Source organism: Drosophila serrata, unplaced genomic scaffold (assembly GCF_035046125.1).
Source record: "Drosophila serrata isolate PLE 108 unplaced genomic scaffold, ASM3504612v1 contig_245, whole genome shotgun sequence".
Taxonomy (NCBI): Eukaryota; Metazoa; Arthropoda; class Insecta; order Diptera; family Drosophilidae; genus Drosophila; species Drosophila serrata.
This window is the reverse complement of record NW_028257143.1, coordinates 3118505-3139069: the sequence shown is the minus strand read 5'-3', so window position 1 is coordinate 3139069 and position 20565 is coordinate 3118505. Positions and strand designations below refer to the sequence as shown.

The 20565-nt window shown below is 41.7% G+C and overlaps 2 protein-coding genes and 27 non-coding genes across 30 annotated transcripts in view; 1 reads left to right on the top strand and 28 right to left on the bottom strand.

Annotated features, from left to right (window-relative positions):
- Positions 1–13988, bottom strand: part of LOC110185035 (uncharacterized) — a 55309-nt gene extending 41321 nt beyond the window's left edge. For both annotated transcript variants that reach the window (XR_015271497.1, XM_086832124.1), the window contains exon 1: positions 13806–13988. The gene's annotated coding sequence lies outside the window, so the exon portion shown is untranslated. The remainder of the gene's footprint in view (positions 1–13805) is intronic.
- LOC147643762 (5S ribosomal RNA) lies at positions 294–412 on the bottom strand. Its single transcript, XR_015271624.1, has one exon. It is a non-coding gene; the product is annotated as a 5S ribosomal RNA (ribosomal RNA).
- Positions 716–834, bottom strand: LOC147643761 (5S ribosomal RNA). Its single transcript, XR_015271623.1, has one exon. It is a non-coding gene; the product is annotated as a 5S ribosomal RNA (ribosomal RNA).
- Positions 1138–1256, bottom strand: LOC147643760 (5S ribosomal RNA). Its single transcript, XR_015271622.1, has one exon. It is a non-coding gene; the product is annotated as a 5S ribosomal RNA (ribosomal RNA).
- On the bottom strand, positions 1560–1678 carry LOC147643759 (5S ribosomal RNA). Its single transcript, XR_015271621.1, has one exon. It is a non-coding gene; the product is annotated as a 5S ribosomal RNA (ribosomal RNA).
- LOC147643758 (5S ribosomal RNA) lies at positions 1982–2100 on the bottom strand. The gene has a single exon (XR_015271620.1). It is a non-coding gene; the product is annotated as a 5S ribosomal RNA (ribosomal RNA).
- Positions 2404–2522, bottom strand: LOC147643757 (5S ribosomal RNA). Its single transcript, XR_015271619.1, has one exon. It is a non-coding gene; the product is annotated as a 5S ribosomal RNA (ribosomal RNA).
- LOC147643756 (5S ribosomal RNA) lies at positions 2826–2944 on the bottom strand. Its single transcript, XR_015271583.1, has one exon. It is a non-coding gene; the product is annotated as a 5S ribosomal RNA (ribosomal RNA).
- Positions 3248–3366, bottom strand: LOC147643755 (5S ribosomal RNA). The gene has a single exon (XR_015271618.1). It is a non-coding gene; the product is annotated as a 5S ribosomal RNA (ribosomal RNA).
- On the bottom strand, positions 3670–3788 carry LOC147643754 (5S ribosomal RNA). Its single transcript, XR_015271617.1, has one exon. It is a non-coding gene; the product is annotated as a 5S ribosomal RNA (ribosomal RNA).
- Positions 4092–4210, bottom strand: LOC147643753 (5S ribosomal RNA). Its single transcript, XR_015271616.1, has one exon. It is a non-coding gene; the product is annotated as a 5S ribosomal RNA (ribosomal RNA).
- Positions 4514–4632, bottom strand: LOC147643752 (5S ribosomal RNA). The gene has a single exon (XR_015271615.1). It is a non-coding gene; the product is annotated as a 5S ribosomal RNA (ribosomal RNA).
- On the bottom strand, positions 4936–5054 carry LOC147643751 (5S ribosomal RNA). Its single transcript, XR_015271613.1, has one exon. It is a non-coding gene; the product is annotated as a 5S ribosomal RNA (ribosomal RNA).
- On the bottom strand, positions 5358–5476 carry LOC147643750 (5S ribosomal RNA). Its single transcript, XR_015271612.1, has one exon. It is a non-coding gene; the product is annotated as a 5S ribosomal RNA (ribosomal RNA).
- LOC147643749 (5S ribosomal RNA) lies at positions 5780–5898 on the bottom strand. Its single transcript, XR_015271611.1, has one exon. It is a non-coding gene; the product is annotated as a 5S ribosomal RNA (ribosomal RNA).
- Positions 6202–6320, bottom strand: LOC147643748 (5S ribosomal RNA). The gene has a single exon (XR_015271610.1). It is a non-coding gene; the product is annotated as a 5S ribosomal RNA (ribosomal RNA).
- On the bottom strand, positions 6624–6742 carry LOC147643747 (5S ribosomal RNA). Its single transcript, XR_015271603.1, has one exon. It is a non-coding gene; the product is annotated as a 5S ribosomal RNA (ribosomal RNA).
- Positions 7046–7164, bottom strand: LOC147643746 (5S ribosomal RNA). The gene has a single exon (XR_015271592.1). It is a non-coding gene; the product is annotated as a 5S ribosomal RNA (ribosomal RNA).
- Positions 7468–7586, bottom strand: LOC147643745 (5S ribosomal RNA). The gene has a single exon (XR_015271581.1). It is a non-coding gene; the product is annotated as a 5S ribosomal RNA (ribosomal RNA).
- Positions 7890–8008, bottom strand: LOC147643744 (5S ribosomal RNA). The gene has a single exon (XR_015271570.1). It is a non-coding gene; the product is annotated as a 5S ribosomal RNA (ribosomal RNA).
- Positions 8312–8430, bottom strand: LOC147643743 (5S ribosomal RNA). The gene has a single exon (XR_015271559.1). It is a non-coding gene; the product is annotated as a 5S ribosomal RNA (ribosomal RNA).
- On the bottom strand, positions 8734–8852 carry LOC147643742 (5S ribosomal RNA). The gene has a single exon (XR_015271548.1). It is a non-coding gene; the product is annotated as a 5S ribosomal RNA (ribosomal RNA).
- LOC147643741 (5S ribosomal RNA) lies at positions 9156–9274 on the bottom strand. Its single transcript, XR_015271647.1, has one exon. It is a non-coding gene; the product is annotated as a 5S ribosomal RNA (ribosomal RNA).
- LOC147643740 (5S ribosomal RNA) lies at positions 9578–9696 on the bottom strand. The gene has a single exon (XR_015271636.1). It is a non-coding gene; the product is annotated as a 5S ribosomal RNA (ribosomal RNA).
- Positions 10000–10118, bottom strand: LOC147643739 (5S ribosomal RNA). The gene has a single exon (XR_015271582.1). It is a non-coding gene; the product is annotated as a 5S ribosomal RNA (ribosomal RNA).
- On the bottom strand, positions 10422–10540 carry LOC147643738 (5S ribosomal RNA). Its single transcript, XR_015271625.1, has one exon. It is a non-coding gene; the product is annotated as a 5S ribosomal RNA (ribosomal RNA).
- LOC147643737 (5S ribosomal RNA) lies at positions 10844–10962 on the bottom strand. Its single transcript, XR_015271614.1, has one exon. It is a non-coding gene; the product is annotated as a 5S ribosomal RNA (ribosomal RNA).
- Positions 11266–11384, bottom strand: LOC147643736 (5S ribosomal RNA). The gene has a single exon (XR_015271542.1). It is a non-coding gene; the product is annotated as a 5S ribosomal RNA (ribosomal RNA).
- A 1986-nt stretch (positions 13989–15974) lies between the features above and the next one.
- On the top strand, positions 15975–18367 carry LOC110185138 (uncharacterized). The gene is made up of 2 exons (XM_020953839.2): positions 15975–16117; positions 16177–18367. The coding sequence occupies exons 1-2, from the start codon at positions 16108–16110 to the stop codon at positions 18267–18269; spliced, it is 2103 nt and encodes a 700-aa protein (XP_020809498.2). The 5' UTR covers positions 15975–16107; the 3' UTR covers positions 18270–18367.
- The last annotated feature ends 2198 nt before the right edge of the window (positions 18368–20565 follow it).

The following is a 20565-nucleotide window of genomic DNA, read 5'->3' as shown; positions in this document are numbered from 1 at the left end:
GGTCTTAACTGGACCCTTGTGCCACATTTCGCCCCTGCTACTCGAGGGCGATTTATTTCTATTTGCACCTTTGAGATATGACAGATACAGGGCTGCGGATGGCCCTTTCGTATTGGGATAGTAATGATTTGCTGGATTCTTAACCAAAATATGTATTGCGACCTCAGGGCAACGAATATTTTATAGTTTATGGCAACAAAGCAAGAAAATGTTTTTCGAAATAATATTTAGAAATTGTTATAAACTAGAGAAATACAAGTAAAAAGCGGAAAAAGGCAAAAAGTTGTTGACGAAGCCAACAACACGCGGTGTTCCCAAGCGGTCCCCCATCTAAGTACTAACCGCGCCCGACGCTGCTTAATTTCGGTGATCGGACGAGAACCGATGTATTCAGCGTGGTATGGTCGTTGGCGAAAGTCGAAGGTCTTAACTGGACCCTTGTGCCACATTTCGCCCCTGCTACTCGAGGGCGATTTATTTCTATTTGCACCTTTGAGATATGACAGATACAGGGCTGCGGATGGCCCTTTCGTATTGGGATAGCAATGATTTGCTGGATTCTTAACCAAAATATGTATTGCGACCTCAGGGCAACGAATATTTTATAGTTTATGGCAACAAAGCAAGAAAATGTTTTTCGAAATAATATTTAGAAATTGTTATAAACTAGAGAAATACAAGTAAAAAGCGGAAAAAGGCAAAAAGTTGTTGACGAAGCCAACAACACGCGGTGTTCCCAAGCGGTCCCCCATCTAAGTACTAACCGCGCCCGACGCTGCTTAATTTCGGTGATCGGACGAGAACCGATGTATTCAGCGTGGTATGGTCGTTGGCGAAAGTCGAAGGTCTTAACTGGACCCTTGTGCCACATTTCGCCCCTGCTACTCGAGGGCGATTTATTTCTATTTGCACCTTTGAGATATGACAGATACAGGCCTGCGGATGGCCCTTTCGTATTGGGATAGTAATGATTTGCTGGATTCTTAACCAAAATATGTATTGCGACCTCAGGGCAACGAATATTTTATAGTTTATGGCAACAAAGCAAGAAAATGTTTTTCGAAATAATATTTAGAAATTGTTATAAACTAGAGAAATACAAGTAAAAAGCGGAAAAAGGCAAAAAGTTGTTGACGAAGCCAACAACACGCGGTGTTCCCAAGCGGTCCCCCATCTAAGTACTAACCGCGCCCGACGCTGCTTAATTTCGGTGATCGGACGAGAACCGATGTATTCAGCGTGGTATGGTCGTTGGCGAAAGTCGAAGGTCTTAACTGGACCCTTGTGCCACATTTCGCCCCTGCTACTCGAGGGCGATTTATTTCTATTTGCACCTTTGAGATATGACAGATACAGGGCTGCGGATGGCCCTTTCGTATTGGGATAGCAATGATTTGCTGGATTCTTAACCAAAATATGTATTGCGACCTCAGGGCAACGAATATTTTATAGTTTATGGCAACAAAGCAAGAAAATGTTTTTCGAAATAATATTTAGAAATTGTTATAAACTAGAGAAATACAAGTAAAAAGCGGAAAAAGGCAAAATGTTGTTGACGAAGCCAACAACACGCGGTGTTCCCAAGCGGTCCCCCATCTAAGTACTAACCGCGCCCGACGCTGCTTAATTTCGGTGATCGGACGAGAACCGATGTATTCAGCGTGGTATGGTCGTTGGCGAAAGTCGAAGGTCTTAACTGGACCCTTGTGCCACATTTCGCCCCTGCTACTCGAGGGCGATTTATTTCTATTTGCACCTTTGAGATATGACAGATACAGGGCTGCGGATGGCCCTTTCGTATTGGGATAGTAATGATTTGCTGGATTCTTAACCAAAATATGTATTGCGACCTCAGGGCAACGAATATTTTATAGTTTATGGCAACAAAGCAAGAAAATGTTTTTCGAAATAATATTTAGAAATTGTTATAAACTAGAGAAATACAAGTAAAAAGCGGAAAAAGGCAAAAAGTTGTTGACGAAGCCAACAACACGCGGTGTTCCCAAGCGGTCCCCCATCTAAGTACTAACCGCGCCCGACGCTGCTTAATTTCGGTGATCGGACGAGAACCGATGTATTCAGCGTGGTATGGTCGTTGGCGAAAGTCGAAGGTCTTAACTGGACCCTTGTGCCACATTTCGCCCCTGCTACTCGAGGGCGATTTATTTCTATTTGCACCTTTGAGATATGACAGATACAGGGCTGCGGATGGCCCTTTCGTATTGGGATAGCAATGATTTGCTGGATTCTTAACCAAAATATGTATTGCGACCTCAGGGCAACGAATATTTTATAGTTTATGGCAACAAAGCAAGAAAATGTTTTTCGAAATAATATTTAGAAATTGTTATAAACTAGAGAAATACAAGTAAAAAGCGGAAAAAGGCAAAAAGTTGTTGACGAAGCCAACAACACGCGGTGTTCCCAAGCGGTCCCCCATCTAAGTACTAACCGCGCCCGACGCTGCTTAATTTCGGTGATCGGACGAGAACCGATGTATTCAGCGTGGTATGGTCGTTGGCGAAAGTCGAAGGTCTTAACTGGACCCTTGTGCCACATTTCGCCCCTGCTACTCGAGGGCGATTTATTTCTATTTGCACCTTTGAGATATGACAGATACAGGGCTGCGGATGGCCCTTTCGTATTGGGATAGTAATGATTTGCTGGATTCTTAACCAAAATATGTATTGCGACCTCAGGGCAACGAATATTTTATAGTTTATGGCAACAAAGCAAGAAAATGTTTTTCGAAATAATATTTAGAAATTGTTATAAACTAGAGAAATACAAGTAAAAAGCGGAAAAAGGCAAAAAGTTGTTGACGAAGCCAACAACACGCGGTGTTCCCAAGCGGTCCCTCATCTAAGTACTAACCGCGCCCGACGCTGCTTAATTTCGGTGATCGGACGAGAACCGATGTATTCAGCGTGGTATGGTCGTTGGCGAAAGTCGAAGGTCTTAACTGGACCCTTGTGCCACATTTCGCCCCTGCTACTCGAGGGCGATTTATTTCTATTTGCACCTTTGAGATATGACAGATACAGGGCTGCGGATGGCCCTTTCGTATTGGGATAGCAATGATTTGCTGGATTCTTAACCAAAATATGTATTGCGACCTCAGGGCAACGAATATTTTATAGTTTATGGCAACAAAGCAAGAAAATGTTTTTCGAAATAATATTTAGAAATTGTTATAAACTAGAGAAATACAAGTAAAAAGCGGAAAAAGGCAAAAAGTTGTTGACGAAGCCAACAACACGCGGTGTTCCCAAGCGGTCCCCCATCTAAGTACTAACCGCGCCCGACGCTGCTTAATTTCGGTGATCGGACGAGAACCGATGTATTCAGCGTGGTATGGTCGTTGGCGAAAGTCGAAGGTCTTAACTGGACCCTTGTGCCACATTTCGCCCCTGCTACTCGAGGGCGATTTATTTCTATTTGCACCTTTGAGATATGACAGATACAGGCCTGCGGATGGCCCTTTCGTATTGGGATAGTAATGATTTGCTGGATTCTTAACCAAAATATGTATTGCGACCTCAGGGCAACGAATATTTTATAGTTTATGGCAACAAAGCAAGAAAATGTTTTTCGAAATAATATTTAGAAATTGTTATAAACTAGAGAAATACAAGTAAAAAGCGGAAAAAGGCAAAAAGTTGTTGACGAAGCCAACAACACGCGGTGTTCCCAAGCGGTCCCCCATCTAAGTACTAACCGCGCCCGACGCTGCTTAATTTCGGTGATCGGACGAGAACCGATGTATTCAGCGTGGTATGGTCGTTGGCGAAAGTCGAAGGTCTTAACTGGACCCTTGTGCCACATTTCGCCCCTGCTACTCGAGGGCGATTTATTTCTATTTGCACCTTTGAGATATGACAGATACAGGGCTGCGGATGGCCCTTTCGTATTGGGATAGTAATGATTTGCTGGATTCTTAACCAAAATATGTATTGCGACCTCAGGGCAACGAATATTTTATAGTTTATGGCAACAAAGCAAGAAAATGTTTTTCGAAATAATATTTAGAAATTGTTATAAACTAGAGAAATACAAGTAAAAAGCGGAAAAAGGCAAAAAGTTGTTGACGAAGCCAACAACACGCGGTGTTCCCAAGCGGTCCCCCATCTAAGTACTAACCGCGCCCGACGCTGCTTAATTTCGGTGATCGGACGAGAACCGATGTATTCAGCGTGGTATGGTCGTTGGCGAAAGTCGAAGGTCTTAACTGGACCCTTGTGCCACATTTCGCCCCTGCTACTCGAGGGCGATTTATTTCTATTTGCACCTTTGAGATATGACAGATACAGGGCTGCGGATGGCCCTTTCGTATTGGGATAGTAATGATTTGCTGGATTCTTAACCAAAATATGTATTGCGACCTCAGGGCAACGAATATTTTATAGTTTATGGCAACAAAGCAAGAAAATGTTTTTCGAAATAATATTTAGAAATTGTTATAAACTAGAGAAATACAAGTAAAAAGCGGAAAAAGGCAAAAAGTTGTTGACGAAGCCAACAACACGCGGTGTTCCCAAGCGGTCCCCCATCTAAGTACTAACCGCGCCCGACGCTGCTTAATTTCGGTGATCGGACGAGAACCGATGTATTCAGCGTGGTATGGTCGTTGGCGAAAGTCGAAGGTCTTAACTGGACCCTTGTGCCACATTTCGCCCCTGCTACTCGAGGGCGATTTATTTCTATTTGCACCTTTGAGATATGACAGATACAGGGCTGCGGATGGCCCTTTCGTATTGGGATAGTAATGATTTGCTGGATTCTTAACCAAAATATGTATTGCGACCTCAGGGCAACGAATATTTTATAGTTTATGGCAACAAAGCAAGAAAATGTTTTTCGAAATAATATTTAGAAATTGTTATAAACTAGAGAAATACAAGTAAAAAGCGGAAAAAGGCAAAAAGTTGTTGACGAAGCCAACAACACGCGGTGTTCCCAAGCGGTCCCCCATCTAAGTACTAACCGCGCCCGACGCTGCTTAATTTCGGTGATCGGACGAGAACCGATGTATTCAGCGTGGTATGGTCGTTGGCGAAAGTCGAAGGTCTTAACTGGACCCTTGTGCCACATTTCGCCCCTGCTACTCGAGGGCGATTTATTTCTATTTGCACCTTTGAGATATGACAGATACAGGGCTGCGGATGGCCCTTTCGTATTGGGATAGTAATGATTTGCTGGATTCTTAACCAAAATATGTATTGCGACCTCAGGGCAACGAATATTTTATAGTTTATGGCAACAAAGCAAGAAAATGTTTTTCGAAATAATATTTAGAAATTGTTATAAACTAGAGAAATACAAGTAAAAAGCGGAAAAAGGCAAAAAGTTGTTGACGAAGCCAACAACACGCGGTGTTCCCAAGCGGTCCCCCATCTAAGTACTAACCGCGCCCGACGCTGCTTAATTTCGGTGATCGGACGAGAACCGATGTATTCAGCGTGGTATGGTCGTTGGCGAAAGTCGAAGGTCTTAACTGGACCCTTGTGCCACATTTCGCCCCTGCTACTCGAGGGCGATTTATTTCTATTTGCACCTTTGAGATATGACAGATACAGGGCTGCGGATGGCCCTTTCGTATTGGGATAGTAATGATTTGCTGGATTCTTAACCAAAATATGTATTGCGACCTCAGGGCAACGAATATTTTATAGTTTATGGCAACAAAGCAAGAAAATGTTTTTCGAAATAATATTTAGAAATTGTTATAAACTAGAGAAATACAAGTAAAAAGCGGAAAAAGGCAAAAAGTTGTTGACGAAGCCAACAACACGCGGTGTTCCCAAGCGGTCCCCCATCTAAGTACTAACCGCGCCCGACGCTGCTTAATTTCGGTGATCGGACGAGAACCGATGTATTCAGCGTGGTATGGTCGTTGGCGAAAGTCGAAGGTCTTAACTGGACCCTTGTGCCACATTTCGCCCCTGCTACTCGAGGGCGATTTATTTCTATTTGCACCTTTGAGATATGACAGATACAGGCCTGCGGATGGCCCTTTCGTATTGGGATAGTAATGATTTGCTGGATTCTTAACCAAAATATGTATTGCGACCTCAGGGCAACGAATATTTTATAGTTTATGGCAACAAAGCAAGAAAATGTTTTTCGAAATAATATTTAGAAATTGTTATAAACTAGAGAAATACAAGTAAAAAGCGGAAAAAGGCAAAAAGTTGTTGACGAAGCCAACAACACGCGGTGTTCCCAAGCGGTCCCCCATCTAAGTACTAACCGCGCCCGACGCTGCTTAATTTCGGTGATCGGACGAGAACCGATGTATTCAGCGTGGTATGGTCGTTGGCGAAAGTCGAAGGTCTTAACTGGACCCTTGTGCCACATTTCGCCCCTGCTACTCGAGGGCGATTTATTTCTATTTGCACCTTTGAGATATGACAGATACAGGGCTGCGGATGGCCCTTTCGTATTGGGATAGTAATGATTTGCTGGATTCTTAACCAAAATATGTATTGCGACCTCAGGGCAACGAATATTTTATAGTTTATGGCAACAAAGCAAGAAAATGTTTTTCGAAATAATATTTAGAAATTGTTATAAACTAGAGAAATACAAGTAAAAAGCGGAAAAAGGCAAAAAGTTGTTGACGAAGCCAACAACACGCGGTGTTCCCAAGCGGTCCCCCATCTAAGTACTAACCGCGCCCGACGCTGCTTAATTTCGGTGATCGGACGAGAACCGATGTATTCAGCGTGGTATGGTCGTTGGCGAAAGTCGAAGGTCTTAACTGGACCCTTGTGCCACATTTCGCCCCTGCTACTCGAGGGCGATTTATTTCTATTTGCACCTTTGAGATATGACAGATACAGGGCTGCGGATGGCCCTTTCGTATTGGGATAGCAATGATTTGCTGGATTCTTAACCAAAATATGTATTGCGACCTCAGGGCAACGAATATTTTATAGTTTATGGCAACAAAGCAAGAAAATGTTTTTCGAAATAATATTTAGAAATTGTTATAAACTAGAGAAATACAAGTAAAAAGCGGAAAAAGGCAAAAAGTTGTTGACGAAGCCAACAACACGCGGTGTTCCCAAGCGGTCCCCCATCTAAGTACTAACCGCGCCCGACGCTGCTTAATTTCGGTGATCGGACGAGAACCGATGTATTCAGCGTGGTATGGTCGTTGGCGAAAGTCGAAGGTCTTAACTGGACCCTTGTGCCACATTTCGCCCCTGCTACTCGAGGGCGATTTATTTCTATTTGCACCTTTGAGATATGACAGATACAGGGCTGCGGATGGCCCTTTCGTATTGGGATAGTAATGATTTGCTGGATTCTTAACCAAAATATGTATTGCGACCTCAGGGCAACGAATATTTTATAGTTTATGGCAACAAAGCAAGAAAATGTTTTTCGAAATAATATTTAGAAATTGTTATAAACTAGAGAAATACAAGTAAAAAGCGGAAAAAGGCAAAAAGTTGTTGACGAAGCCAACAACACGCGGTGTTCCCAAGCGGTCCCCCATCTAAGTACTAACCGCGCCCGACGCTGCTTAATTTCGGTGATCGGACGAGAACCGATGTATTCAGCGTGGTATGGTCGTTGGCGAAAGTCGAAGGTCTTAACTGGACCCTTGTGCCACATTTCGCCCCTGCTACTCGAGGGCGATTTATTTCTATTTGCACCTTTGAGATATGACAGATACAGGGCTGCGGATGGCCCTTTCGTATTGGGATAGTAATGATTTGCTGGATTCTTAACCAAAATATGTATTGCGACCTCAGGGCAACGAATATTTTATAGTTTATGGCAACAAAGCAAGAAAATGTTTTTCGAAATAATATTTAGAAATTGTTATAAACTAGAGAAATACAAGTAAAAAGCGGAAAAAGGCAAAAAGTTGTTGACGAAGCCAACAACACGCGGTGTTCCCAAGCGGTCCCCCATCTAAGTACTAACCGCGCCCGACGCTGCTTAATTTCGGTGATCGGACGAGAACCGATGTATTCAGCGTGGTATGGTCGTTGGCGAAAGTCGAAGGTCTTAACTGGACCCTTGTGCCACATTTCGCCCCTGCTACTCGAGGGCGATTTATTTCTATTTGCACCTTTGAGATATGACAGATACAGGGCTGCGGATGGCCCTTTCGTATTGGGATAGTAATGATTTGCTGGATTCTTAACCAAAATATGTATTGCGACCTCAGGGCAACGAATATTTTATAGTTTATGGCAACAAAGCAAGAAAATGTTTTTCGAAATAATATTTAGAAATTGTTATAAACTAGAGAAATACAAGTAAAAAGCGGAAAAAGGCAAAAAGTTGTTGACGAAGCCAACAACACGCGGTGTTCCCAAGCGGTCCCCCATCTAAGTACTAACCGCGCCCGACGCTGCTTAATTTCGGTGATCGGACGAGAACCGATGTATTCAGCGTGGTATGGTCGTTGGCGAAAGTCGAAGGTCTTAACTGGACCCTTGTGCCACATTTCGCCCCTGCTACTCGAGGGCGATTTATTTCTATTTGCACCTTTGAGATATGACAGATACAGGGCTGCGGATGGCCCTTTCGTATTGGGATAGTAATGATTTGCTGGATTCTTAACCAAAATATGTATTGCGACCTCAGGGCAACGAATATTTTATAGTTTATGGCAACAAAGCAAGAAAATGTTTTTCGAAATAATATTTAGAAATTGTTATAAACTAGAGAAATACAAGTAAAAAGCGGAAAAAGGCAAAAAGTTGTTGACGAAGCCAACAACACGCGGTGTTCCCAAGCGGTCCCCCATCTAAGTACTAACCGCGCCCGACGCTGCTTAATTTCGGTGATCGGACGAGAACCGATGTATTCAGCGTGGTATGGTCGTTGGCGAAAGTCGAAGGTCTTAACTGGACCCTTGTGCCACATTTCGCCCCTGCTACTCGAGGGCGATTTATTTCTATTTGCACCTTTGAGATATGACAGATACAGGGCTGCGGATGGCCCTTTCGTATTGGGATAGCAATGATTTGCTGGATTCTTAACCAAAATATGTATTGCGACCTCAGGGCAACGAATATTTTATAGTTTATGGCAACAAAGCAAGAAAATGTTTTTCGAAATAATATTTAGAAATTGTTATAAACTAGAGAAATACAAGTAAAAAGCGGAAAAAGGCAAAAAGTTGTTGACGAAGCCAACAACACGCGGTGTTCCCAAGCGGTCCCCCATCTAAGTACTAACCGCGCCCGACGCTGCTTAATTTCGGTGATCGGACGAGAACCGATGTATTCAGCGTGGTATGGTCGTTGGCGAAAGTCGAAGGTCTTAACTGGACCCTTGTGCCACATTTCGCCCCTGCTACTCGAGGGCGATTTATTTCTATTTGCACCTTTGAGATATGACAGATACAGGGCTGCGGATGGCCCTTTCGTATTGGGATAGTAATGATTTGCTGGATTCTTAACCAAAATATGTATTGCGACCTCAGGGCAACGAATATTTTATAGTTTATGGCAACAAAGCAAGAAAATGTTTTTCGAAATAATATTTAGAAATTGTTATAAACTAGAGAAATACAAGTAAAAAGCGGAAAAAGGCAAAAAGTTGTTGACGAAGCCAACAACACGCGGTGTTCCCAAGCGGTCCCCCATCTAAGTACTAACCGCGCCCGACGCTGCTTAATTTCGGTGATCGGACGAGAACCGATGTATTCAGCGTGGTATGGTCGTTGGCGAAAGTCGAAGGTCTTAACTGGACCCTTGTGCCACATTTCGCCCCTGCTACTCGAGGGCGATTTATTTCTATTTGCACCTTTGAGATATGACAGATACAGGGCTGCGGATGGCCCTTTCGTATTGGGATAGCAATGATTTGCTGGATTCTTAACCAAAATATGTATTGCGACCTCAGGGCAACGAATATTTTATAGTTTATGGCAACAAAGCAAGAAAATGTTTTTCGAAATAATATTTAGAAATTGTTATAAACTAGAGAAATACAAGTAAAAAGCGGAAAAAGGCAAAAAGTTGTTGACGAAGCCAACAACACGCGGTGTTCCCAAGCGGTCCCTCATCTAAGTACTAACCGCGCCCGACGCTGCTTAATTTCGGTGATCGGACGAGAACCGATGTATTCAGCGTGGTATGGTCGTTGGCGAAAGTCGAAGGTCTTAACTGGACCCTTGTGCCACATTTCGCCCCTGCTACTCGAGGGCGATTTATTTCTATTTGCACCTTTGAGATATGACAGATACAGGCCTGCGGATGGCCCTTTCGTATTGGGATAGTAATGATTTGCTGGATTCTTAACCAAAATATGTATTGCGACCTCAGGGCAACGAATATTTTATAGTTTATGGCAACAAAGCAAGAAAATGTTTTTCGAAATAATATTTAGAAATTGTTATAAACTAGAGAAATACAAGTAAAAAGCGGAAAAAGGCAAAAAGTTGTTGACGAAGCCAACAACACGCGGTGTTCCCAAGCGGTCCCCCATCTAAGTACTAACCGCGCCCGACGCTGCTTAATTTCGGTGATCGGACGAGAACCGATGTATTCAGCGTGGTATGGTCGTTGGCGAAAGTCGAAGGTCTTAACTGGACCCTTGTGCCACATTTCGCCCCTGCTACTCGAGGGCGATTTATTTCTATTTGCACCTTTGAGATATGACAGATACAGGGCTGCGGATGGCCCTTTCGTATTGGGATAGTAATGATTTGCTGGATTCTTAACCAAAATATGTATTGCGACCTCAGGGCAACGAATATTTTATAGTTTATGGCAACAAAGCAAGAAAATGTTTTTCGAAATAATATTTAGAAATTGTTATAAACTAGAGAAATACAAGTAAAAAGCGGAAAAAGGCAAAAAGTTGTTGACGAAGCCAACAACACGCGGTGTTCCCAAGCGGTCCCCCATCTAAGTACTAACCGCGCCCGACGCTGCTTAATTTCGGTGATCGGACGAGAACCGATGTATTCAGCGTGGTATGGTCGTTGGCGAAAGTCGAAGGTCTTAACTGGACCCTTGTGCCACATTTCGCCCCTGCTACTCGAGGGCGATTTATTTCTATTTGCACCTTTGAGATATGACAGATACAGGGCTGCGGATGGCCCTTTCGTATTGGGATAGTAATGATTTGCTGGATTCTTAACCAAAATATGTATTGCGACCTCAGGGCAACGAATATTTTATAGTTTATGGCAACAAAGCAAGAAAATGTTTTTCGAAATAATATTTAGAAATTGTTATAAACTAGAGAAATACAAGTAAAAAGCGGAAAAAGGCAAAAAGTTGTTGACGAAGCCAACAACACGCGGTGTTCCCAAGCGGTCCCCCATCTAAGTACTAACCGCGCCCGACGCTGCTTAATTTCGGTGATCGGACGAGAACCGATGTATTCAGCGTGGTATGGTCGTTGGCGAAAGTCGAAGGTCTTAACTGGACCCTTGTGCCACATTTCGCCCCTGCTACTCGAGGGCGATTTATTTCTATTTGCACCTTTGAGATATGACAGATACAGGGCTGCGGATGGCCCTTTCGTATTGGGATAGTAATGATTTGCTGGATTCTTAACCAAAATATGTATTGCGACCTCAGGGCAACGAATATTTTATAGTTTATGGCAACAAAGCAAGAAAATGTTTTTCGAAATAATATTTAGAAATTGTTATAAACTAGAGAAATACAAGTAAAAAGCGGAAAAAGGCAAAAAGTTGTTGACGGAGCCAAAAACACGCGGTGTTCCCAAGCGGTCCCTCATCTAAGTACTAACCGCGCCCGACGCTGCTTAATTTCGGTGATCGGACGAGAACCGATGTATTCAGCGTGGATATGATAACTGTTATTCCTCTCCGCAAAAATTTTAGCAATTCGGATTCCAGTAACTATAGGAGATCTCGAAAGTTATCTGAACTCTTCGAGAATGTAATCACTCCTCATCTGCAACGTCTATGTAGATCCGATATTTCACCATGTCAACATGATTTTATGAGGGTAAGATCAGCCACAACTAATCTTTTGGAACTTACCCCATTTGCTTTTAGGGCTTCTAACTTAATTTTCAAACTGTAATCTCTCCAGTTTGACGGAATTCAGAATAGGGGTAGCTTATGCCAGTTAGACTTACAATTGGATCTTTACAAAGTTTAAGCGTAGTGTCATGCAAACTCCTTAAATTTCAATAGCTCTTAATGCAAACTGATGACATTTTCACGAGTCACTCCCCTGTTTGCCACTTATCTGCCTAACGACTGCGCTTTGGAAAGAATCTCTCTTGTTGACGATCTAGGTGTGCGACTAGATTCCAAACTTTTCATCTGCGAGCATATTTCTTGCATGGTTAACAAAGCTCCCCTTTTTACTTAATTAGTTCCCTTTTTATTGGAGTATGGTTCTTGTGTCGGGAGTCCCAATTCGGAGTCCATAGTGATCACATTGAATCTGTCCAAAAGAATTTTTGCTTTTTGCTCACCAGGGCTTAATCTGGAATGCTGAGCTGAGATTACCGTCTTACTCTAGTAGATTGCTAATTTATTTACCTTTCCTAGATAACCGTAGGACGTAATATTTTTACATAAACTTATTCACAACGTGGAAAGCCCCTGTCTGCTAACTCAGCTTAATTTCCATGATACCCGACTAAGATCAAGTTAATCACTTTAGGAGAGTGTTTGGACTACATGAACCCTTAGGGATTTATTTTCCGATTACAATCACCACTTTGATAATATATAAGCCTTTTGAAACTAACAACTGTATTGCTTGTAGAATTAGCTCGTAATGTATCCTAGTCCGGATTGATTGAAACGAATATATAGCATCCGTTTAATTCCAATCTTCAATTGCATGTAGACGATATACATATGTATGAAATATTTAGCGATGTTTTGGAATCTGGTAATCAGCGTGTTGAAGATTCATCAATCGATATAATAATTCATTGTACAGTCTTTCTAATTTCCTCGTCTGTTTTAATATGTCTTCTTTCTTTATTTCGATGAATGTCACTCCTTGTGCGATCGAAAATGTCACACGAATATTATTCTTCCCCAACTATCCAACACCCATCGATTGTAACTTAATTTTTTTTATTTCTTTGACAACAGTGAAAATGCGTACTTGACAAATCGTACTCAAAGTTTTAAAATCATATTCGGTTAAGGAAAGGACAAGAGAAATTGTTGTTTGACCTTTGGAAGGTATTATAATTTTCACCAGAAATTTGCAAGGCCAATCTATCGAAAGCGAGGAACATGCGTTTGTCGGGCTAAATCTCGTCACCTAGTGGATGGGTTCCTCCTACTCTACATTTTTTCATGAAATACTATAAGTTATATCGATCGAAAATTAAAAGCGTGCATACATATGTATGTATGTATGTTTATATGCACACTCATCTTTCTTTTATCAGTTACGGCATTTGCCATATGTATTTAGTTCATTTCAAGGGATTTACTCATAATTTAAAACAAAATGCATTCTTTCTTTCGCGTGCCCAATAAGAATTTTTAACTTTGTCTATATCGGTCTTAAAATCTTGCTGAGAGTTGCTGACTGACCATAATGATTTTGATGATTTAGAAACATCCAAATGTTGCAAAGCGATACATGTATGTATGTATGTATGTATGTATGTATATACATGCACATACAAAGGTACATATGCATTGTAGCAATGAAATAAAGAAAAGGCATATAGGCGATATTTCGGTTCATAACACAAGAAAAACAGATGATGCAAATCATATGATAATTAAAAGCAATCAACGTGACTTTAACGAAGGCCAAAACCACACAATAAGACACCATTTACTGATAGTATTCTTCTAGGTAAAAACTTACCCCTTTTCTTGTTACGATCGTTGAAAGTACTTTCAAGCCGCACGAACAGTTCGGAGAAAAAAAATTCACGCTGCACTTGCGATTACTTGTGTTTTCTGTTTCCGACTTGGCTAGGGAGCACCTGAACCTCGGTAATTGGTTAAAATTGGAAAGAAAAATCGTGCCACGCGAAGTCGCACACGATCTATTCCGCTCTCTCTCGGATCACCCTGTGACATGTCGAGCGCTTACCAGCACTGACCCATGGAGTTGCCACACCGATCTCACGATCCCCCTGTCACACTGCTCCCACTAGTGTTATTATATTATAGGGTCTTCCCACCGAGATCTATCTGCCTTCCTCTATCCGTTGAACGGATGGCCCATAAGGATTTGCCGTTTGTTAGAGAATTTCCAATTTTTCGTCACCTAATTCATTTTAATATTGTTCCCAAATGCCACAATCTGCATGTTTTCTTTGTTGTTAAGCAGCCCAAAATAGTTGTTAACTTATTCAGCAGTAGCCATTTTAACAAGCTTTATTTTAATTTTCAACCAAAACCACAGCTGTTCGATCAACTGTTATGGGATGGAGGATGGAGATATACATACCTCTGTGGGAAACGGAGTTTCACATCTGCGAAAAATCATAATTGTTTCAAATGGATGGAGTGAAGATTCTATGTACATCGGTGCAGTTTACAATTGGATTATTACAAATTAATCCATCGTTATCAAATTAAAAAAAAAAAAAAAAACAACTGGAATTATATAAAACATCTGTTCAACGGATGGAGGAAAGCAGGTGAATCTCAGTGAAAAGAACCTATTGGGCAAGGGGTGAAGAGGAAGTATTATTATTTAATTTTATTTTTACATTAACCATAAAATATTTGTAGCCCTAAGGTCGAAATACATATTTCGGTTATAGAACAAGCATATACATACTTTCCCCAATACGAAAGGGCCATCCGCAGCCCTGTATCTTGGATATCTCAAAGGTGCAAATATAAATTAATCGACCCCGAGTAGGGTTGAGTTAAGACCTTCAACTTTCGCCAACGACCATACCACGCTGAGTACATCGGTTCTCTTCCGTTCTTAGCCTTTTCTTAGGGTAGGTAAACGAAAGGGAAATTGAAATATTGCTATGGAAAATGGCGGGAAAACAGGATCATTTTTTATTAATTTTTCATTATTTGTATTTCATATATTTATATTTTATATTAATATTATTTATTTATTTATTCTCATTCTTATTGATTAATTTTGTCAGTGATTTTAGTTAATGAATATTTGTTTTGTGCTATTTGTTTCAAATATATATTTCCCGCGTAAACCCCTTAACAGCTCTAACGGGTAGGTTATTTATTGATTTTAATACAGGGATAGGTTTAAATTCAAAGTTGAGAATATTTAATTTTAAGAATCTTCTAATAAATAATCTACACATAAATACACAAACGAAATTAAAGAACATATTATGATATGAACATAAATACAGGAACTCTTAAATAATTGATGTGGAAAATATATATACGTTAAAAGTAGAAAAAAAATTATTGTAGAAAAGAAGGCATAATTTGGGAGAAAGGGTGTATATCCGGGAGGATGAGCATATAGCCTCCACTAGATCAGGAGGAGCTGTTTATGTCAGGTATGTGTCTGAGAGTGATAGAATGAATTTGTTTGGATTATACATATATAAACCGCTTAATGTTTAGTGTTTATCGATGTTAATTTATATACGTGGCTGGCAAGGGTTAGGAACAGAACGCTCCGACGACAGAGCTATCCGGAACCGAAAAAAAAACATTTTAAGTGTTCTGGTGTGTGTGCATCGTTACAGTCCATTGACAACTTTGTTCTGATAACTAAGCGATATGAAACTTCTTTTTATAGGCCTGTTGTATAGTGTTGAAGTACTTGGCATATTCTGGACAAGCTGGTTTCCAGATAACGTCTAACTAATTTGCAAAGTGCAGCTTGAAGTTATTACGACAACAATGGTTCAAAAAGTTTTCAGATTGTACAATGCTGCAATGAGAATAAATATGATAATTTAAAATTTTATAGAAAGCTTTGTACAATCTGAAAACTTTTTGAACCGCAGTTGTCATAAGTAGTAGAAGCTGCACTTTTCAAATTAGTAGCAAGATAGCGAGGAAATGAGGTAACTTCCTTGTAACCTGATGGTCCAAAACATGCCAAACACTTAAATACCATATGGCAGGGCTATAAAAGACCCAGCAGTTGGGTTAGTTGTCAGAGCACTGAAGCAAAAGCGGTAAAGTAGCCAACATTAGTTAGTTATCCTTTTGCAATGAATCTGTGTAAGTGTCCTCCCGTTTAGTTTTAAATATCATTCATTCGCTAATGACTACCATTGCAGCAAGCCTCTTCCTTCTGGCCCTTGTGGCATCGGTCGCTGTCAGCGCCGGATCTGCTCACAGAATCAGCAGGCCTGAACCAGAAGCTCCCAAGGAGCCATGCCTTGTCACTACTCCCAGGCCTTCTTGCGTGCGGACAACGACCCCGCCACCACTCTGTGAGGAAGAAACTACGACGACGACTACGCCCACTCCAACTACAACAACCTGCTCGACAACAACAACGACGACTACTACAACTACTACTACAACCACTACTACAACGACAACTACAACAACCACTTGTTCCACAACAACTACTACAACAACGACTACCACAACAACCACTACTACAACAACCACAACTACTACAACGACTACCACAACAACAACAACTACACCATGTGAAATAATAACACCCACTCCTACTCCGGAGAAACCCTGTCAGCCTGCAGAGCCTGTAACTCCTTCCCCTGCTCCAGACAGTCCTTGCCAGCCTGATGAGCCCCAAACCCCAGAGAAGCCAGTAACCCCTGCTCCGGACAGTCCTTGCCAGCCTGATGAGCCACAAACCCCAGAGAAGCCAGTAACCCCTGCTCCGGACAGTCCTTGCCAGCCTGATGAAGACACTACAACAACGACAACCACCTGTTCAACAACCACCACAACAACAACCACTACCACAACTACCACTACTACCACAACCACTACTACAACAACAACAACGACGACAACAACCTGTTCAACAACTACCACAACAACAACGACCACTACAACAACCACTTGTTCCACAACGACTACCACAACAACCACGACTACAACAACCACTACTACAACAACCACAACTACTACAACGACTACCACAACAACAACAACTACACCATGTGAAATAATAACACCCACTCCTACACCGGAGAAACCCTGTCAGCCTGCAGAGCCTGTAACTCCTTCCCCTGCTCCAGACAGTCCTTGCCAGCCTGATGAGCCCCAAACCCCAGAGAAGCCAGTAACCCCTGCTCCGGACAGTCCTTGCCAGCCTGATGAGCCCCAAATCCCAGAGAAGCCAGTAACCCCTGCTCCGGACAGTCCTTGCCAGCCTGATGAGCCACAAACCCCAGAGAAGCCAGTAACCCCTGCTCCGGACAGTCCTTGCCAGCCTGATGAAGACACTACAACAACGACAACCACCTGTTCAACAACCACCACAACAACAACCACTACCACAACAACAACCACTACCACAACAACCACTACTACCACAACCACTACTACAACAACAACAACGACGACAACAACCTGTTCAACAACTACCACAACAACAACCACTTGTTCCACAACAACTACTACAACAACGACTACCACAACAACCACGACTACAACAACCACTACTACAACAACCACAACTACCACAACAACAACAACTACACCATGTGAAATAATAACTCCCACTCCTACTCCGGAGAAACCCTGTCAGCCTGCAGAGCCTGTAACTCCTACCCCTGCTCCAGAGAGTCCTTGCCAGCCTGATGAGCCCCAAACCCCAGAGAAGCCAGTAACCCCTGCTCCGGACAGTCCTTGCCACCCTGATGAAGACACTACAACAACGACAACCACCTGTTCAACAACCACTACCACAACAACCACTACTACAACAACCACAACTACAACGACGACAACAACCTGTTCAACAACTACAACAACTACAACCTGTTCAACGACAACCACAACACCAAAACCATGCCAGCCTAAGACCACCACTCCACCACCTTGCAAGCCCACAACAACCACTCCTGCTCCCTGTGATGAGACGACTACTCCGGCTTGCGAATCAGCTCCACAAAAGTCCAATGACGGCATCCTTTCTCACATCAAGGAGCTTTTCACAGGCTCGAGCACCGCTACCAACGCTCCTACAGTGATCGGAACCAGCCCAATGTGCCGTGGCCGCGCTGACGGAAGCATTGTCCAGGACCCGAACCACTGCAGGAGGTACTATGAGTGCCGCTCCGGTCGCCGCCTGCTGCGCAAGTGTCGTGTCGGTCTCTGGTTCGATTCGGAGGCAGGAGAGTGCCGTGCCCGTAACTTGGTGTTGAACTGCCCGGCCCAGCGTAACTGATGCGTTCAGTTAACTGAACAGCTTGCATAGCAATTTGTATTTCTAACCAACAGTAAATACCTAATCAATAAACAACAGCATTAAAATCTTAACAAAAACTGAATATTTAATGACCATGTTATGTTATGTTTCTATACTGTATTCCCACACTTTCCGCCCGTTTGGCAGATGTGAATCTTAGATTCCCACAGAGCCCAATCAAAGACATTACAATGTTGAAGACTGAAATATTGTTGGCCCAATCCATGACCTGTTAAACGGTTTTCCTTTCCGAAATTTTTTATTTTGTTATCCATAAGGATTTGCCGTTTGTTAGAGAATTTCCAATTTTTCGTCACCTAATTCATTTTAATATTGTTCCCAAATGCCACAATCTGCATGTTTTCTTTGTTGTTAAGCAGCCCAAAATAGTTGTTAACTTATTCAGCAGTAGCCATTTTAACATGCTTTATTTTAATTTTCAACCAAAACCACAGCTGTTCGATCAACTGTTATGGGATGGAGGATGGAGATATACATACCTCTGTGGGAAACGGAGTTTCACATCTGCGAAAAATCATAATTGTTTCAAATGGATGGAGTGAAGATTCTATGTACATCGGTGCAGTTTACAATTGGATTATTACAAATTAATCCATCGTTATCAAATTAAAGAAAAAAAAAACCAAACTGGAATTATATAAAACATCTGTTCAACAGATGGAGGAAAGCAGGTGAATCTCAGTGAAAAGAACCTATTGGGCAAGGGGTGAAGAGGAAGTATTATTATCTTGCAGGGAATTTGATATTTTTACATTAACCATAAAATATTTGTAGCCCTAAGGTCGAAATACATATTTCGGTTATAGAACAAGCATATACATACTTTCCCCAATACGAAAGGGCCATCCGCAGCCCTGTATCTTGGATATCTCAAAGGTGCAAATAGAAATTAATCGACCCCGAGTAGGGTTGAGTTAAGACCTTCAACTTTCGCCAACGACCATACCACGCTGAGTACATCGGTTCTCTTCCGTTCTTAGCCTTTTCTTAGGGTAGGTAAACGAAAGGGAAATTGAAATATTGCTATGGAAAATGGCGGGAAAACAGGATCATTTTTTATTAATTTTTCATCATTTTTATTTCATATATTTATATTGTATAATAATATTATTATTTATTCTCGTTCTTATTGATTAATTTTGTCAGTGATTTTAGTTAATGAATATTTGTTTAGTGCTATTTGTTTCAAATATATATTTCCCGCGTAAACCCCTTAACAGCTCTAACGGGTAGGTTATGTTATGATTTTAATACAAATCTTCAAATTTTCAAATAAATAATCTGCACATAAATACACAAACGAAATTAAAGAACATATTATGAAATGAAAATAAATACAGGAACTCTTAAATAATTGATGTGGAAATATATATTTATTTTATTTATACGTTAAAAGTAGAAAAATTAAAAATTACCACTGCACCTTCTACGTCTTCCAATCCCGACCCAAAAAACTAACCTACTCCTTAGGTATTTCCTATCAGAATGCAAGAGGCTTACGTAGTAAGCTTCCTAACTTGTATTCTGATAGCCTTTCGTTTGCATCTCAGGTTATTGTGCTCACAGAAACCTGGTTAAAGCCGGAGATTCTGAGGTCCGAAGTTTTTCCAGCTGTGTTCACGGTATATCGGCTAGATCGCCCTATCAGACGCGGGGGTGGAGTTCTTATAGCGGTGGACTCCTCACTCACGTCAGAATTATTAACCTTCGAGGAATGCAACGACGTTGAATTCCTCTGTGTGAAGCTATCTATGAAAGGTAGCTCCATTTTTATTACCTGTTCCTACATACCTCCACTGTCGGAACTTCCTATTTATTGGAATCACCTTTCCGCTACTCAGATGGTTTCCAGTAGACTTTTGGATAGAGACCAGTTGGTAGTTCTTGGAGATTTTAATATCCCTGGTGCTATTTGGTGCTCGAATAATTCCACCAATACTCTCAGTACACCTACACAACATGACTTTATCGCTGGCTTGTTTGACATTTCGCTGTCTCAAGTCAACCATGTGCGAAATTCCTTACAGCGCTTGCTTGATCTTTGCTTCGTCTCTGATCCTGCGAGAGTCAGTTTAGCAAGGGTGGCGCCTCTGACGCAGCCCGAAGATCCTTATCATCCAACTTTCGATGTGACTCTTGATATTGGGTGTGACGTACAGAATATTTCTGACCGTCCAGCCAAATAAAGTTAAACGGCTGAATAATTTTATAAACGAGTTCAATTGGTCCGATCTATACATGTGCACTGACATGG